Source organism: Penicillium hispanicum (assembly GCF_028827665.1).
Source record: "Penicillium hispanicum strain IBT 35686 chromosome Unknown utg000008l_segment0_segment0, whole genome shotgun sequence".
NCBI classification, from domain to species: domain Eukaryota; kingdom Fungi; phylum Ascomycota; class Eurotiomycetes; order Eurotiales; family Aspergillaceae; genus Penicillium; species Penicillium hispanicum.
In genome coordinates, this window is record NW_026623200.1 from 2,126,946 (window position 1) to 2,143,641 (window position 16,696).

Genomic DNA, 16,696 nt, shown 5'->3' on the forward strand with positions numbered 1-16,696 from the left:
GGGGACAGAGGAAGAGAGAGAGAGAGAGAGAGAGAGAGAGAGGGCGAGCCGGATACCGAATCACCTGAGCTGCGTGCAAGCACCGGCAGAACGTCGAGACGGAGCACACCCGGAGCATCCTTCCAAAATTCAACAAATACAACGACGCAGTGCCAAGTCGATCTGAACGCTCGGGAAGTGACAGCTAGTCGCAATTGTTTATTTACCCTGGACCAATTCTGGGGCTCGACCTGCAGACGAACGCAATGAATTCGGACCATTGGTGGGGAAGCCGGGCGGGTCTAGATTCAGCTTCCCAGCCCCTTGGTTCCAGCGCGTCTCCGTCATACTAGTGCATCTCGATCAAGGCGACAAAAGGACACATGGGGAACGGCAGTCCCCAGCCCTGCTTTCTCTCTGCACGGATTTGACCGGAACGCTAGCATGGAGAGACTCGGTCCAGGTCCAGCTTCCACCCTGCAGAGGTGACACCGGTCCACGAACCAGGGGAAACGAGCACGTGTGCGACAGTTCCTGCCTCGAGACCCGCCGAACAGTTTCAGCTATTCAGTTGTGGCCAACAGAGGCATTGGTCCCCCCCCCCCCTGGGAGATGATCCTTCTCTAGAGTTTAGGAACTTGGGAGCACGTCCAGCGTGAGGAGACGGCTCCTAAGTGGATCGTTTGTGTCAGTCATCATGCATTCTTCGCGAGGCCCCTTCATGGATCGACGATGGTTGGCAGGCGCCAATCCTGCCGCAGTGCCCCAAAGAAAGGCCTTGATCGGGGCGAGTGGAGGATGCCAATCGATCGACGGTTCATCCGAAATGCAGAAATGGCCAATTTTTGTCCAGCTGGATGCTACATGTGGTATATTCCCTGTAGCACGTATGAGTATGAGCCTATACTACCCCCTCCCGCTGTCTGATGTCAAGGCAGCAGACCAGAACCATCCACGGAGGTACTCCCCGCGCCATCGGGCCACAACGGGAAAGGAGCATGGGTTCCCAGCCAGCCATTTAGCGTGCACGGTGCACATTCGACCACTATGGCAATTGCAGCAGTCCGCGTCACAAAAGTACATGGGACTAGCAAGGCAACCGGAGATATGCTCACAGCTAGCGGACGTGCCGAGTATCTTCGGAGTACTTACATGCGGATGTATGTACATACAGTACTTTCCATTCATCCTCTCTATACTGCCTTTTATTCCCCACTCGGGTGGATGCAGATATGCCGGTTTCGCTGGGCGTATGGAACAATATGGGGCAATGATGGTCCTGGTAGAGAGGAACTAGCCAGCCATCCTCATCATGCTGCAGGTTCCTTTGCAGTTGCTCCACGTTATCATCCACCCAGTTGGGACGCGGGATAATTGGAAACCCAGCGGTCCGAAAGAGAGAAAGAGTGAAAAAGAAGAAAAAGACACATGCATCTTGCTACGATGCTTGCCCACTATTGGACCGTCTATGCGCCAGAACCGCCTTGGTCCGAGTATGAATGGCCTGCAAGTTCAGACTTGAGGCCTGAAGCACATCATAGATGACACCACTAGCCATTATTTTGGGAAACCATTGCCCCTTCGGCCCACATACCTGCCGTGCTAAAGAAACGAGGTTCAGTCTTGCAGCCAGACTAACGATATCCAGAGGTGGAGGGGGCGATTCTCGAGTCCACAGAAGCTGAACCTCATGTCGAGGGCATAATGGTGGAGCTGGGAGCTACATGGGTCCCTCGCCACCGGGATTTCTGTTGCAAAAAGGGCAAGGTGTAGCTTTACGGGAAAGGATGGTTCCCACCGAGCCAGAAGATGGACCAAGCCTGAGCTCGCTACAAAAGCTCGATGACACCCTGATGCAAGCTCTTTCTGCAATTATTTTTCGCTTTCTCCTCTGTCATCCCGAATGCCCTCGCTATTTTAGGCATCTACACCTGGTCCAACCGCCGGTTTGTCTCCGTCATTCTGTTGCTTTAAGAGCTGCTGCTCAAAAGAATCTCCCTCTGAACCCAATACCCCTCCTCGGCAATCTATAAACCTCAATCCGCCACCATCTGTCCAAAAAGTGACAGTCCCCGCGTCTATAACAAAATCATCTCCCAAGAGCTCAATTGAAATCCCCAAGAAACGACCGACTATCACAATGGCCCCAGGTATTGCCTCCCCTGTGCCGGGTAACCTCAGCTCCTCCTTCTACGCCAGCTCCCCTGGCAACTCACGGCAGGTTTCTTCTGTCTCTGCCATGTTCGACAATGACAGTATTTCGAACAATGGCCGTTCTTCCCGCAGGGAGTCTTTCATGCCTCGGAAGATAAATGGAGCGGGTAACTCCAACATTACCAGCGTCGTGCAGTCCCTCTACAGCCGTAGCGGCGACGAGCTCGGTGCTAGCGCGTCCTCCAAGCTTATGAACAGCACCCATGCCTCGTTGCTGGACTGGATCCGCCACCAGCGCATGAGCCACTTGCCCCCCGAAGGAAGCAGCTATGATAAGGTGCTAGCGTGGGCGCAGCTCTTCGTTGAGCGCTTGCACTCCTTCGACTTGGCCATTGCGGAGTTTGCTGGCGACAGCTACCTGGCCACTCAGCTTTCCTACGGCTACTGTGGCATGCTTCTTGAGGTAGAGTTACACACGCATTGTTGGCGAACTGACGTAATATGCTAATTGTCATTCTGTAGCTTGGTAAGGAGAACGCCGCCGCTCTCATGGTCTCATTTGGCTTCTTTTATAGCACCTCATCCACTCTTGTGAACCTCCTCGAGCGGACAGAGCTGTTTTCTGTTTCCCAGGAAATCAAGGAGCAGCTTATCCTAGCTCTGGGCGGACCTAGTGACCCTTGTCGCCAGCGTCTCTACCCACTTCCACAGAGCTATTTGTGGACTGACAACTGCATCGGTGGCTGTCAACATCTACGATGCCTTCCCTGGTCAGATCCAATCATTCCGCGATCGCTGCGAGAAGATTTCTGAGGCTATGTGGCGGCACCAGCTGGCAAAGGAGAACATTTCAGTTGAGCGAGGTAAGAGTTCTCCTTTGTTCCCATCGTGTAGATGAAAATCTGTATCTAACTCATGTTGCTTGGGTCTAGTGTCTGTTGTGAAGGCCGTTCGTGACTGGCTCGGTCCTGAGGACCGCGTCCTTGCCCACCTTGCCGAGAACACCTCCCACCTTGCCCATGAGCGTGAGGAGATGACGTGTCTCTGGATGGGTCCTTACTTGACTCACTTCCTGAAGAGCCAGGTCTCCACACTGTCATTCAGCGGCCAACCGTGCTCCGGTAAGACCGTTCTGGCTTCGGTTATTGTCGACCGTCTTCAGGACGCCATTGGCGGTGTTCAGTATAAGACTTTGTTTGTTCCTATCAGTCAGTACATTTGTTCTCCCGTCCTCTCTTTGCACTTTCTGACACAAGGCCCTTTATCCAGATGCCCGCATTCCCGCCGAGACCACCCCCGTTGCTATCGTGAAAACCATCCTCTACCAGCTGTTCGAGAAGCGTATCGGCAATGTTCAACTTCTCCAGATCCTCGGTGATGCTTACGAGCGCAGCAAGAAAACAACCAACGCGGCGGACTACGAGGGCATTCTCTGGACTGCTCTGGAGCGCGCTCTGGCTGCCGCCCTCCGCGGTGCTAAGGAGTTGGTCATTGTTGTTGATGGCTTGGACGAGGCTGCTAGTGGAGAGGCTGCTCTTTTGCAGAAGCTCATTGCTGCCATTGCTCATGGTACCAACGTTAAGCTGATCACTCTTGGTGCTGAGAAGCCCCCCAAGACTGACAGTCTTCTCCACGTCCCCATCAGCGAGGAGCGCATTGCTGATGATGTCGCTACCGTTGTCCGCAGCAGCTTTGAGACCAGCAAGGCATTCCAGGAGCTCTCTGAGTTGCAGCAGGAGACCATAATCGATCGTATCACTGAAGCATCTCGAGGCTCCTTCCTCTGGGCTAAACTTTGCACTAAGCGTGCTCGTCATGAGCACACTCCTGACAATTTGACCAAGGTGGTCGACGCTGTCATTAGCAGCAAGTTCACAGTGACCGACTTCGTTCTTCATGCTGTCCAGAGCCCCGATGTCAGTGAGGATGCTAAACACATGCTCCTCTGGCTTGCCACCGCCGAACGCCCCCTGCTTTTGCGTGAGCTCACTACTCTGGCCTCAATTGAGCCTAGCAAGTACACCATCACTGACCGCAAGGTTGACCCTCTGCACACGCTGAAGCCTGTCAATTCTCTTGTCTTCCTTCAAGATGGTCGGGTGTACCTGCGGCACGGTCTGATCCGCACTGCCGTTCTGGATGTCTTCACCAAGGGCAAGCTGATTCCTATCATCAAGGACCACCACTCCGACTTCGTCACCCGTTTGTTGGTTTACATTAAGAACATTGTCACTGAGCAGCACGAGCCTTCGCTCACTCCACTTGACCCTCATGACACCACTCTGCTTGTGTCGAAGCACCCCCTGCTGGACTTTGCCGTTCGCTACTGGCCCCGACACATCACCCAGACCACGGTCTATACCACCAGTGGTGAAGCTCCTACTGCCAAGGAATTCACTAAGCTCTTCCCCGTCACCGTCACCCTTTTGTTGCTCCAGAACACTCTCTGGCACAACATCTCAACCCCAACTCTGGTCACCTTCCAGACCACTGTCTCCAACTTCTGCCGTTACATCCTGACCACGAGCAGCCCTGTGACTCTCCAGTCTATCATCACCCTGGCTATCCTGCGTCGTGAGATTAGCCAAATTTTTGAGGCCATTCCTCTCTTCTATGAGATTACTACTCTCAGCCGCACTCTACTCACCACCAAGCATTTCGTCACTATGCAGATGGCTAGCGTGTTCCTTGAGCTGACCGTCGAGAGCGTTAGCAACACCAAGACTGAGATCATGGTAAAACGGGAAGAAATGCTGCTGCTGCTTGTTGAGTGCTACAAGATCCACTACGGCAACACCTCTGAGAACGTGGTCACTACCCTCAAGACACTGATTGAGCACTACCGCCTGACCAAGGAGGAGAAGAAGATTCAGGACATCACAGTGACTCTGCAGTCCATCATCACTGAATATGGGGGCGGCGATGAAACCCATGGCGACCTCCATGTTCACCTAAAGGGTCACAGACGTCAAGATAGTGACACTGGCATTCGTTTTGTCCTGGATGCCGAGGAAGACGAGCAGGTTTCCGAGGCCTTTGACTTCGAGGCCCTCGTCAAGCTGGCTGAGAAATACACCGCCGAGGGTCGCATTTCCGAGGCAGAGCGTATCTACGTTGAGATCTGGCAGCGCGCTAGTAAAGAGTGCCGTATCCAGTTCTCCTCCCACTGGGAGGAGATCAAGCTGAAGGCTGTTACCGTCTACTCGAAGTTCCTCCACACTCAGAAGCGTGAGTATGAGGCATCCTCCATCCTCTCTAGCGTATGGGAAGAGTACCGCCACACCAGTTTGGCACTCTCGGAGAGCAGCTCCTCGCACTTCCAGGAGATTGCCAAGGTGATGGCGACTGTCGGCCTCTCTGCAGCGGCTCTGTCGATCTTCAAGCAGTGTGCCCACTACTACCAGAGCACCAACCGCACTCAGTCCTCTTCCTTCTCTGAGATCCAGAAGAGCATCTCGACCACTTCGCAGCAGGTGATGCGCCAAGCCACCTCCTCATCCTCTTCGACTGTATCTGAGTCAACCTTGGAAGAGATGGTCTACGAGGCCTCTTCGTCTATCACCAAGATCGACGAGAGCTCGTTCACTGCTACCAGCACTTTGGTCGAGCTGTATGTCTCCCAGCATCGCTGGAAGGATGCTACCCGCCTTATCAAGAAGGTTCTTCAGGGTCTGTGGCCTTCGCTATTTGCTCCCTCCCTTCAGGACGTAACTCTGCCTTCAAAGCACGTCGAGAAGTGCGTTGACCTCGCAGAGAATTTGAGCCAGTGTTACCACTTCCGCCGTCGTTTCCCTCGTGAGGAAAACATTCGTATTCGTGTGTACCACGCCGTCCGGTCCAACCGCCCTGTGGATGACAAGCTGCGTGATCGTGTCACTACCGAGCTCCTGCGTTTCTATGAGCGTTCGTCCCAGCCTGACAAGGTCATCACTACTCGCCAGGAGATTTTGGATGACTACATCAAACACTACGGCCCCGAGCACTCCATCGTCATCAAGGCTCTCTGGACCCTGGCTGAGCTCACGTGTCCTCGTCCGATTTTCGTCGAATACTACCAGCGAATCATCAAGGCCTTGAACAAGGACTCACCTACCTGCGTGCCGGATGCTCTCGAACTCCTCGTCATTGTCGCCACTGAGCTCTGGACCCAGACCCGCTACTCGGATGCCGTGCCCTATTTCACTCTGCTCTTCACCACTTTCCTGAAGAACCCGAAGCAGAGCCCTCGCTTCCAGGACACCAAATTTATTCAAGAAACCTTCGCCCGGTACACTACGGTTCTGCGCTCTGTTCGTACTGAATACTCTGTGCTGCACAAGGTCACTGTTGATTACCAATCTACTTGCAAGACTGTGTTTGGTGCGACTGCCTCTATCACTATCCAGGCGACCCTGACACTTGCCAAGGTCTGCCAGGAGTCTAAACGCTACGAGGCTGATGCTATTACTTTATATGAGGAGCTTCTTAAGACGAAGTCCACCGAGATTGACCTTGAGGAAGTATCTGCCACTCTGGATGGCATCTACGAGGAGCAGACCGCCATCGCCACCTCAAAGTCTGAGTCTGTCTCCAGCCAGCAGATTGAGCGTGCCTCCAAGGTTCTGCGCAAGCGGATTCACTCGGTCCGTGAGACTCACGGTTGGGCTCATGAAGAGTCTCTCTCCAAGATGAAGGAGATGGTCGAGTTCCACTCCAAGCACAGCTCTTCTGAGTCCGTGCTCCAGGAGCTCAAGGAGTCCACCGTCCAGATCCTGTCCAAGGAGATCTCCTCCACCCGTCTGGTTTCTGCCGCTGCCGCTATTGCCTCCAGCTATATCGCAACCAACCAGGTTACTAAGGCCACTGAGATGTCTCAGGAGCTGTACCGACAGGTTGTCATGAAGGATACCTCCAAGTCTAAGGAGACCCAGTTCGATCTCTCGAGCAAGGGTCGCCAAAGCCTGGTCTTTTTGGCTCAGCTTGAGCACAGCCTTCGTCAGCAGACTTCTTCCGTCTCTGAGATTCTCGCCGCTCTGACGACCGAGTATGTCTATTTCGAGGAGTTCCGGAGCCAGACTACCCCCAAGTCTAGCAGCTTCCACTCCGTTTCGATCTCAGCTGCTCGTCTTTATAAGTTCCTGCTTCATAGTAACCGCCAGACTGCCGCTGTTCAGGTCTTCCAGGAATATGTCTCATATTTCATTGCCACTGATGGCAAACGTACTAAGCTTACCGACGCTGCCCAGGTCAAGATCTTCCTTTTGACCGTCTTGGAGCACTTCAGCACCCACCAGTCTTCGAACTTCGTTCGCTCGATTGGGATTGCCAGCAATGTCCGGGTCATCGAGCTCCTCCAGGCCAAGCGGTATGACGAGGCCTCCAACCTGGCCCTCGCTGCGTTCCAGTACATCTCGGCCCATGATGTGTTCCGCTCTCCTGCCATCGTCAAGTTCGTCTTCACCCTGGGTGTGTTCATCACTGGCCGCACTATCACACCCCAGCCCGATAAGGCTACCAAGAAGAAGCTGCTTGGTGTCTCCTCGGTCATAATACAGGAGGTCCTCTGTGTCATTAGCGACCTGAAGATCAACCTGTCCCAGATCGGCCTAGACTACCTGAACATCCTGATCGGTCTCCTTGGGGAGCAGAAGGACTACAAGACCCTCGTCTGGCTGATCAGCGGTCTCTGGAACAGCCGCAACCAGCAGGCCACTTGGTCCGCCCACATCACCCTGGGTCTGGCCCGCCGTTACATCCTGGCCCGCTACCTGACCAACGACTCTCTCAAGGCCGCCCGCCTGGCCGAAGACATCGTCTACAACTGCCGCCGCGTCAACGGCGCCCGCCACTCTAGTACCCTGGAGATGTCGACCCTGCTCTCGCAGCTGTACACTAGCATCGCCCAGCGCTACCAGGCCGAGAAGGGCGGCCAGCACATGGCCAACAAGTACTACAAGAAGAGCGCCAGCGTGCACGAGAACCTGCTGCGCATCTTCGTTGATCCGTCCTTCGCCGAGTTCGAGGGCGGCCTCGACAGCAGCCTGAGCATGGACGGCTCCGCCTACGACCTCGACATTGGCGAGTCCGCCAACGGCGGCCTGTCCGATGGCGAGCACGTCCGTCAGCACCTGCAGCTCCTCAAGCTTGCCATCCAGCGTCTGGGTGACTGGCCCAAGGACCACAGTGACTACGAGCGTCTGAATGCGGACCTGTTCCTTGAGTTCGGCAACGAGCTCAAGGGCGTTGATGGCGTTGAGAAGTGGAACCTGAAGGGCTTCGGCTCCGGCAAGGCTTCCAGCGACGAGGATACTCTGGACCTGAACTTTAGCTCTTGGGAGCTGGATCTCAGCCAGCCTGACGAAGTTGAGGAGGAGCTGTAGATGATATGTTCCTAAGGTATGACAAATGTGTTTGTTCTTGTATGCTGTTTGGTGCTTGTCTATATAGTTCTGAGAATGTCCAGTTAGCCACACAACTCGTTGATTGTCGTTTTGATATTCCTTCTCCTGCCAATGCTCACTGTAGGTCTTGGATCTAAGTAAACCTCTTCTGTTTACATATTATAGTCTACAACTACAATAGAACAAAGACACAATGATAAACGACGTGAAAGCGTTACCATATTCCTGAATTCCTCTATTTTATTTTCTCCGCGCCTCGAATGAATGAATCAGAAGTCAAACTCCCTCCGTAACCCATCAGTATGCTTCTTAGATGACGATGTTTGCGACACCGTTCGCCAGTTCAAGCTCCTTGGCCTGAGACATTTTCATAACCTCATCAAAAACTCCGGCAGCAGCGGAGACAAAGCCCAGGAAGGGCTTGCTGGGAGCCAGGACACGAGAGAGATACTCCGGGTGGAACTGAACGCCCACGAACCACGGGTGGTCCTTGAGTTCGATGATCTCCATACGCTCACCCTTGTCATCCTTGCCAATGAAGTGCAGACCGGCCGACTGGAGGCGCTCGATGTAATCGGGGTTCACCTCATAGCGATGACGATGGCGCTCGTCGACAGACCCGCGCTTTAGACCATACAAGGCGCGGAGCTTGGACCATTCAGAGTGCTCCTGGAAGAGAGTAGGGCGAGATCCGAGGCGCATGGTACCACCGAGGTTCACCTTGTCGATTTCTGGCATGTAAACCACGATCGGGTCAGAAGTGCGCTCGTCAAGCTCAATGGAGTTAGCGCCGTCAAGGCCGCACACATGACGGGCGTATTCAATAACCGCTATCTGCATTCCAAGGCAGATTCCCAGGTAAGGCACCTTCTTGGTACGGGCCCACTCGGCTGCGAGAATCATACCCTCGGTGCCGCGAGTGCCGAATCCGCCAGGAACCAGAATTCCGTTAGCGGTGGTGACATCGTGCCAGGCCTTATGATATTCCTGCGGGTGAGTCTCCCTTGAGGAGTGTTCAAGGTGTGAGGCATCAACCCAGATGATGTTGAGCTTTTTACGGGCAGCCATGGAGGCGTGCTCCAAAGATTTGATGACGGACAGGTAAGAGTCATGAAGGGTGACATACTTGCCAACCAGAGCAATGTTGACGGTTTCAAAGGCCTGCTCCTGCGAGGTGGTCAGGGTCTTCCACCGGTTCCAGGTATCTTGACCCTTGGACAACTGAGACTGAGGGATTTCAACAGTATGCATCTTGAGCAGATCACCTAGAACGCCCAAGAACCCCTGCTGCTCAAGAAGAAGAGGCACATGGTAGGTAGAAGTGACGTTGTGCACGCTGAGAACATGCTCGAGTCGGTCTACCTGACAGAACATAGCGATCTTGTCGACCGTCGCCTGGTCCAGCGGCTGTTCGCAACGGCAAGCGATAAGATCCGGAGTCAGACCAGACGAACGTGCATCACGAATGGCCTGTTGTGTGGGCTTGGTCTTGGGTTCCCCGTGAATGAGTGGCACAAGGGAGACGTGGATTTGGACGAAGTTGTCCTTTCCAGCGCGGCGACGCAGCTGACGCATGGCTTCAACGAACGGGGCACTCTCGATATCACCCAAGGTACCTCCAAGCTCGATGACGCAGACATCAGGCTGCTCGTTAGTCTCGTCGGCAGGGGTCCTTGCGACGCGCTCAATCCATTCTTGAATGGCGTCAGTTAGGTGAGGCACGATTTGCACAGTACGACCAAGGTAGTCTCCGCGACGTTCTTTCTCGATGACGTGCTTGTACACCTTTCCAGTGGTAATGTTGTTATCGCGTCCAAGTGTGACGCCGAGATAACGCTCATAATTGCCCAGATCAAGATCGGCTTCGCCGCCGTCATTCAACACGAAAACCTCTCCATGTCTAATCAATCAGCACAAGGCGAGGACTTGGGGTCAATTCCCAACATACTCGGTAGGAGCCATTGTGCCGGCATCGACGTTCATGTAGGGGTCAATTTTGATGGACGTGACTCGAGCCCCGAGAGTCTTCAGCAGCAACCCGGTACTCGAGGCTATCAAGGTTCATGTTAGACGAAAAGCGACAAGTCGTCTTGAATATAGCGAGGGCTTTACCAATTACGCCCTTCCCGATGCCGCTGATGACACCTAAAAAGTACAAGTGTGTGAGCTTCCGTTCGCCCTCTCCCTTGGCAGAAATTTTGTGACATACCTCCAGAGACCAGAACGTACTTCATGATGCCGGTAGAAAAAAGAATGAAATCCAGAGACAAAAGCGAAAGCAAACGAATGAATCGCCGAGTCACTCAATACCCTCGAATGTAAATGTAGGGTGCCGTTCCTGGCTTCTGCCAAGGGGGAAGAAGAGAAGAATGGCAAACAGGCGAAGCTCTCGATGGCCTCCCCGTCATTCACCGCCCCCCACTTCAACTTTTTTTTTCTTCTCAGATTTCTGCCGCCGGTTCAGGGCGGTGAATGCACATACGGTCTATCAGGTGATTTAGGCTGGAATAACCTCATGCCCCGTTATCCCGAAAATAGCATTCTGCACTCCCCGGTCTGCGACTGCATCCATCTTCTATCAAACCCTCAGAGCCTGTGAGGCATTTATTTTGGATCTATATTGCGCCCGACGCACTTGCGCATCGCGTCAGACCGCCGTTGCCCGATTTGCCGAGATTGCCGCTCAGATATTCATTTTTGAATGGTACTTTTGTCGCAGCTCAGTGTGTGGTATCTGTTTCTTAATGTACAGTGTCCCTCACTAGGGTCTGCCCTTGTGGGACAGGACTCTCTCGAGTTTGCTTGATCCAAGGTGAGAATGCCACGACTTCATGCTCAAGAGGGGGCATGTTTCCAAAGCCGATTCCCCTGAATACAACATTCTAGGCCCCAATGATGCAACGACCAGTGCTGATTGAAATTTGCAGTCTTCTAGACATATCATTTCACCTTGAACTCCAGCCATTTCACCGTCGACCGACGGATGTCTTCCGACGATGTTCCATCAGCCCCCCAACATAAAGCCTCTTCCACCAGCTTCGCAGATGTCTTCAAGACTCTAGGTGTCGGTCGACCGAAATCGCATTCTCCCGTTTCTCTGCAAGAAAGCAGCAGCGACTCTATCTCACACTCAACGGACGTTCGAGGAGCCAATCGGCTCGTGCTCGGACTAGAATCAATGCATCGCGGTAGCATCGTGTCGAATTCCTCGGACACTCCCAGTGCGCCGGACTTCGACAACTCCCTCCGAATACTATCGCAGAAACAGAATTTGAGTAGGGCAATCGAAGAAGCCGAGGCTGTGTCTAGAAGTCTTCCTTGGTTCACACCAGAACAGTCGGTGGTGCTATGGGAGGCGGCGGAGTATCTTTTGCACCATGAAAGCTCTGCTGACGCTCAGAAAAGCGGTGCCAAGCTGTTGGAGGCAATTGCTTCACGTCAGGACCTATCACCAGCAGCCAGACGGTTGATTTTTGAGTCAATCGCTTCTCCTTCTGAAGCTGAGGTGGTTGCTTCGCGGGTGCAGTCGTTGATCGCGTTATCAGACCATGGCAGAAAATTAGATTTTACCAGCTCCTCCATCCTTCATATCATCTCGTCCTGGATTGTGCCGTTGTATGGCATCATTGCCACGGCACGCTCCAAGGCGAAAAAGGGGAAGGTGATCAAGCCCAACGAGCTCAGTCACGATGAGGCTGTACTGGGAGATCTGTTCCAGTTTGCAGTGGATTTGATTACTTTGCAACGCAAACCGCCCACGCAGGAGGAGATTGAATTGCTTGTTGCGGAAGCTGTCACCATCTGCAAGAAGACCAGTGTTGCCACGGATATCAAAAATGCCCTAGCTGTATTCGACTCGGTCATCATGTATGCGGATGTTCCTGATGCAAGCTTCTTACCTCTTCTGGAAGTTCTTTGTAGCATCCATGCCTCTGTGAAGTCTCTTTCCGGCCCAACTTCCCGAGCAGTGCGCAGTCTGGCAAAGTCCAGAAGACAGGCAGAAATGGTGAATACGCTCCATGCCTTCATGCGCGAATCCTGCACCGCAGATTCACCCCGCAACTTGAATGTTCTTCGAGGTACCCTCTACGTCTTCTCCGATCTTCTTCGTGCATATGGCCAAAGTGAAATGCCTCAAATTCTGTTTGAACAGTTGATCGACTCTCTTGGTGTCATTGCCCAGAAGGACGACGGCCGGGTTGACGCTGACATATTGGACCTTTGTCTCAATATTCTGGAGGGGGATTTCTTCCATGTTACGCTCGGATATGACTGGACCGGATTTGTGAACCTCTTGATTCTTTGCTCTCGAAGGGTCTTTAATGAATATGAGGAACAGACCGTTTCCCCAACCAGTCCTCAACAACCAAAAAGCACTCCCGATGATACCAAATCATACATTCTTGCAAACTTGATCCGCATTGCGTCCGTTTTGGAGTCTTTCTGGGAGCAGCTCAATCGAGAGCAAAAGCAACAAGCCGTTCGCTTCTTAACGAAGAGCTACCAGCACATTGAACCCTCACAGGCCGAGCTGATCATCAGCATGATGCGAGAAGACCGACTTTGTCACCCTTCAAAGGATCCAGCTTGGGTACAGCATTGCCAAGATCTCATCGAACGCTTTATACAGCCTCGGAAACAACCTTCGGATCTACGGATACTCGCTCTCGACACCCTGAAGGAAGCTCTCTCCGGCAGTGAGCATTTCTTGTTTTCTCCAGAGCATGGTCTACTAGATCTTCTACTCCAAGACTTCTCGGCGGAGCATGATCTTCTTTTCCTGGAATCACTGGTCTCTTTCATCACGGAGCCAGCCATTCACTCCAGTGATGATGACACATTCAAGCGGCTCGTAGACACCATTGGTGCCTCAATGAAAAATGACATCGCCAAAGACGAGCCACGTGAAACTTCCCCAAGCTATGGTTCTCCACGTCGCACATCCACGAGTGTGCTGGACGCGACCCTAGGGAATGTATGTGCTGTTGGACTTGTGAGATCAATGCTTCGTGCTCTCAATTCCTCTGCTGTGAAGTCTGTCATCCTGTTTGAAGCTCTTCTACAGATTGCACAGTCCCCAGATCGTCCGACTGATGCGCGCCTTACCGTCCTCAGGCTGTTGTTCCGGCTTCGATGTGACTCTGCTGGATCTGTCGCTGTCGTTTCAATGTCAGAGAGTGATTTTTTGATGAATGTCTTGGGTCGGAATGTCGATGTGAGCACCAAGATGCGAGCCCCTATTGATAGTCCAACAAAAGAACCTATTCAGAATGATCATCTACCACCCCTGCCGGGCGGGAAATCAATTGGCAAAGATCTTCCGCCGTCTATGCTGTCCAAATCGGCTCCGGCTCGTGGTTCAATCTCTTCCCGTGCATCCAAGTTGACGCCCCCAGTGTGGACATACACTCTCCCGCAGGTCTTGCCGGAGCAGCCACCTAGCGAGTCCAGCGCACTCGTCTTTGCCTATACGCAGGCAGAAGCCTTGAGTCCTACTGAATCGACTTCAGCGCAACTGGGGGTCTTGAAAGTGAACATGTGGCTTGAAATCGTGATTTCATTGCTTCAGCGGGAGACTGATTGGGACGTCTACAGCTATGTTCTCACTCATCTGGGACCTCAGTTAAGCAACAAAGACCTTTTCAACAACTCTACCCCTCAAATCAAGCTGCTACGCAGCATTTTGTGTGATCAGGTCAAAAATGAAACATTCCATGAACCTCCTGGGCTTACTGGCTTAAAGAAGAGTGACGTGGCTGCGTGCATCTTCGATGCGCTTTGCATGCTAGTCAGTTATCACGAGCACTTTGCGAAGAGTGAAGAAGACGACCTTGTCCGTGCCTTTATGGTCGGGATTATTGGCTCATGGGGTGCTACCTCTCGTGGATGCATACAGGCACTTTCCCTCTGTTGTCACGAAATACCACTGTCGGTGACCAAGTCGCTGAATAGCATCCTTGACAGAATGTCCAAGGTTATCACCATGTCAAACCTTGCTGCTCACATCCTAGAGTTCCTGGCCTTGCTCGCGCGTCTACCAGATGTTTATGTCAACCTCCGCGAGGAAGAGATTCGTACCGTTTTTGGCATATGTATTCGGTACCTGCAAACGTCTCGGGAGCACCGTTACAAAGCGTCTGATTCACCCACTGCCCGTGCTTCTCAGCAATCGCAGTCGCGGCTTGGCAGTGGAGTCCGAGATATTGCCGCTGCCCAGTTCGAACCAGAAACCTCATCACAGGATGCTATGTCAAGTTACATCATGGCCCTGACATATAATGTGATGGTCTTTTGGTTCTTATCCTTGAAGCTGCAGGATCGGTCCAAACACGTCAATTGGATCACTAGCCGACTAATCTTCCGTGACGACCAAGGAAAGGAGGTGGTTGAAGAACAGAGCCAAGTCTTGATCGACTTGATGCAACGCGTTGCCTTCTCAGATTTGGGAGAGACGATTCCCTTTGAAAATTTCCCTCCAACTCCAGAAGATGGCCCTGTGTCGAAGAAGTCTTGGGTCGTGGGTCTTAGCATTGTTACTGTTGAGACAGCTGGCGTGTCTGGTTTGACCCAGATCGCGAAGCGTCAGGCATCGGGGACGACTTACTCCGTCTATCAACAGCGAACGGCGCCTGTTCTCCCCCATCAAGTGCCCCCGACACCAGATGCACATCTTCACTCGGATTCGATGCGCACGGCCGTTCTACCCAGTCACATAATGCTCCAGATGACGACCACTGCGTTCCCTACTCCTGCGGTGATGCAGCCAATTGCAGTCCCTGAAGATGATATCACCAGACGAGCGATCGGAAATTTCGACCGGACCGACATTGTGGATGGGCACCGAATTGGAGTAGTCTATGTTGATAACGGACAGACTAAAGAGGCTGAGATCTTGTCCAACACCGGCGGGTCTCCCGACTATGAACACTTTTTATCTGGACTGGGAACAAAGGTCTCCCTGCGGAATGCTCAGTTCAATACCCAAGGGCTATATGCCGATACTGACGGTGAGGCCACCTACGCCTGGCGGGACCGCGTGACGGAGATTGTTTACCATGTTGCAACGATGATGCCGACGGACTTTGACCACGATCCTGCCTGTATCAACAAGAAGCGGAACATTGGCAACAACTTTGTCACAATTGTGTTTAATCGGTCCAACCTTCCATTCAACTTTGACACGATTCCGTCTGAATTCAACTCCATCAATATCGTTATCACACCCTCAAGCCGCCTTGCCTACGACGAGTCCGGCACCGCCAAGGGAGAGACCGATCCTCACAAACTCTACTACAGCGTGAAAGTGGTGAGCAAGCCCGGTTTCCCGGAAGTGTCGCCCGCCGCAACTCCCAAGATTGTCTCTGGGAAGAACCTGGCTGCGTTCGTCCGCATTCTGGCCCTTAACGCATCCGTATTCTCTCTGGTCTGGAACAACAAAGGTGGTGAGCATGCCTCCTCATGGCGCACCCGTCTCCGCGAGATCAAGAAGGTTCGTGAGCGTGCCTTGGCCGCACAAGCTGCAGGGTCAGAGAGTGCAGACGGCGCCTACCCAGGTCTACGCCGCAACACCAAGCCCAACATCTTCTCCGAGGAACTTCCCACGCGTACCGCGCCAGTGCAGACCGATTTCGCCAGCGAGTGGAGCGTAGCCGCCGACACCAACATCCTCCAAAATCTCGACTTCTCTCGCTGGAGCCGCTAGCCCCTCCGTGCCAACCTGACTTCTTTTCCCCTTCTTTCTCACCCCTTCCTAAAATATATCAAAAGAGCCCCAAAGCTCACGAAACAAGCTAAACGACAGACCCACCCTCCACTACCCTTCCTGTTGCTCTCCTCTCCCCAGCTGAACGACCCCCCAAAAACAACTCCCAGTCACGAAACGAATTTATGTACATCAACTTGCTTTTGTAATGCAGCACGGCAGCATTTGTGAATACCCCCCTCCCCGCCTCAAAAGTTCTGTGTTTTGTGTGATGTGTTATTTGTGTCATTACTTCGGTTCGGATTGAATTGAGTCTTGCTCTTCCCTGCACTCTGTGGTTGTCCTTCCTTGTGCACGGAGCTCTTAGTACCTAGCTACGGATTGATCTTGGATACCGAACTTAAGAAAGAGTATCTAGCTAACAATGGCAATGAATAACCGGACCTGTCGTGTACGTCGGATTCATGACTCCCTGATCTTT

General features: G+C 52.9%; 3 protein-coding genes across 3 annotated transcripts; 2 read left to right on the forward strand and 1 right to left on the reverse strand.

Moving 5' to 3' along the window:
- Positions 1 to 2,119: 2,119 nt before the first annotated feature.
- Positions 2,120 to 8,492, forward strand: N7459_009646 (NACHT domain protein; the record flags this gene model as incomplete). The annotated part of the gene is made up of 5 exons (XM_056948814.1): positions 2,120 to 2,596; positions 2,656 to 2,724; positions 2,792 to 2,996; positions 3,066 to 3,341; positions 3,403 to 8,492. The coding sequence occupies 5 exons, from the start codon at positions 2,120 to 2,122 to the stop codon at positions 8,490 to 8,492; spliced, it is 6,117 nt and encodes a 2,038-aa protein (XP_056796039.1).
- Positions 8,493 to 8,822: 330 nt separating this feature from the next.
- N7459_009647 (putative CTP synthase) lies at positions 8,823 to 10,747 on the reverse strand (the record flags this gene model as incomplete). Its single annotated transcript, XM_056948815.1, has 4 exons — positions 8,823 to 10,413; positions 10,462 to 10,564; positions 10,626 to 10,658; positions 10,723 to 10,747. 4 exons carry the CDS (start codon positions 10,745 to 10,747, stop codon positions 8,823 to 8,825), a joined length of 1,752 nt encoding a protein of 583 aa, XP_056796040.1.
- A 749-nt stretch (positions 10,748 to 11,496) lies between these two features.
- Positions 11,497 to 16,215, forward strand: N7459_009648 (putative GTPase activating protein (Tsc2); the record flags this gene model as incomplete). The annotated part of the gene is made up of 1 exon (XM_056948816.1): positions 11,497 to 16,215. One exon carries the CDS (start codon positions 11,497 to 11,499, stop codon positions 16,213 to 16,215), a length of 4,719 nt encoding a protein of 1,572 aa, XP_056796041.1.
- Between the last annotated feature and the right edge of the window lie 481 nt (positions 16,216 to 16,696).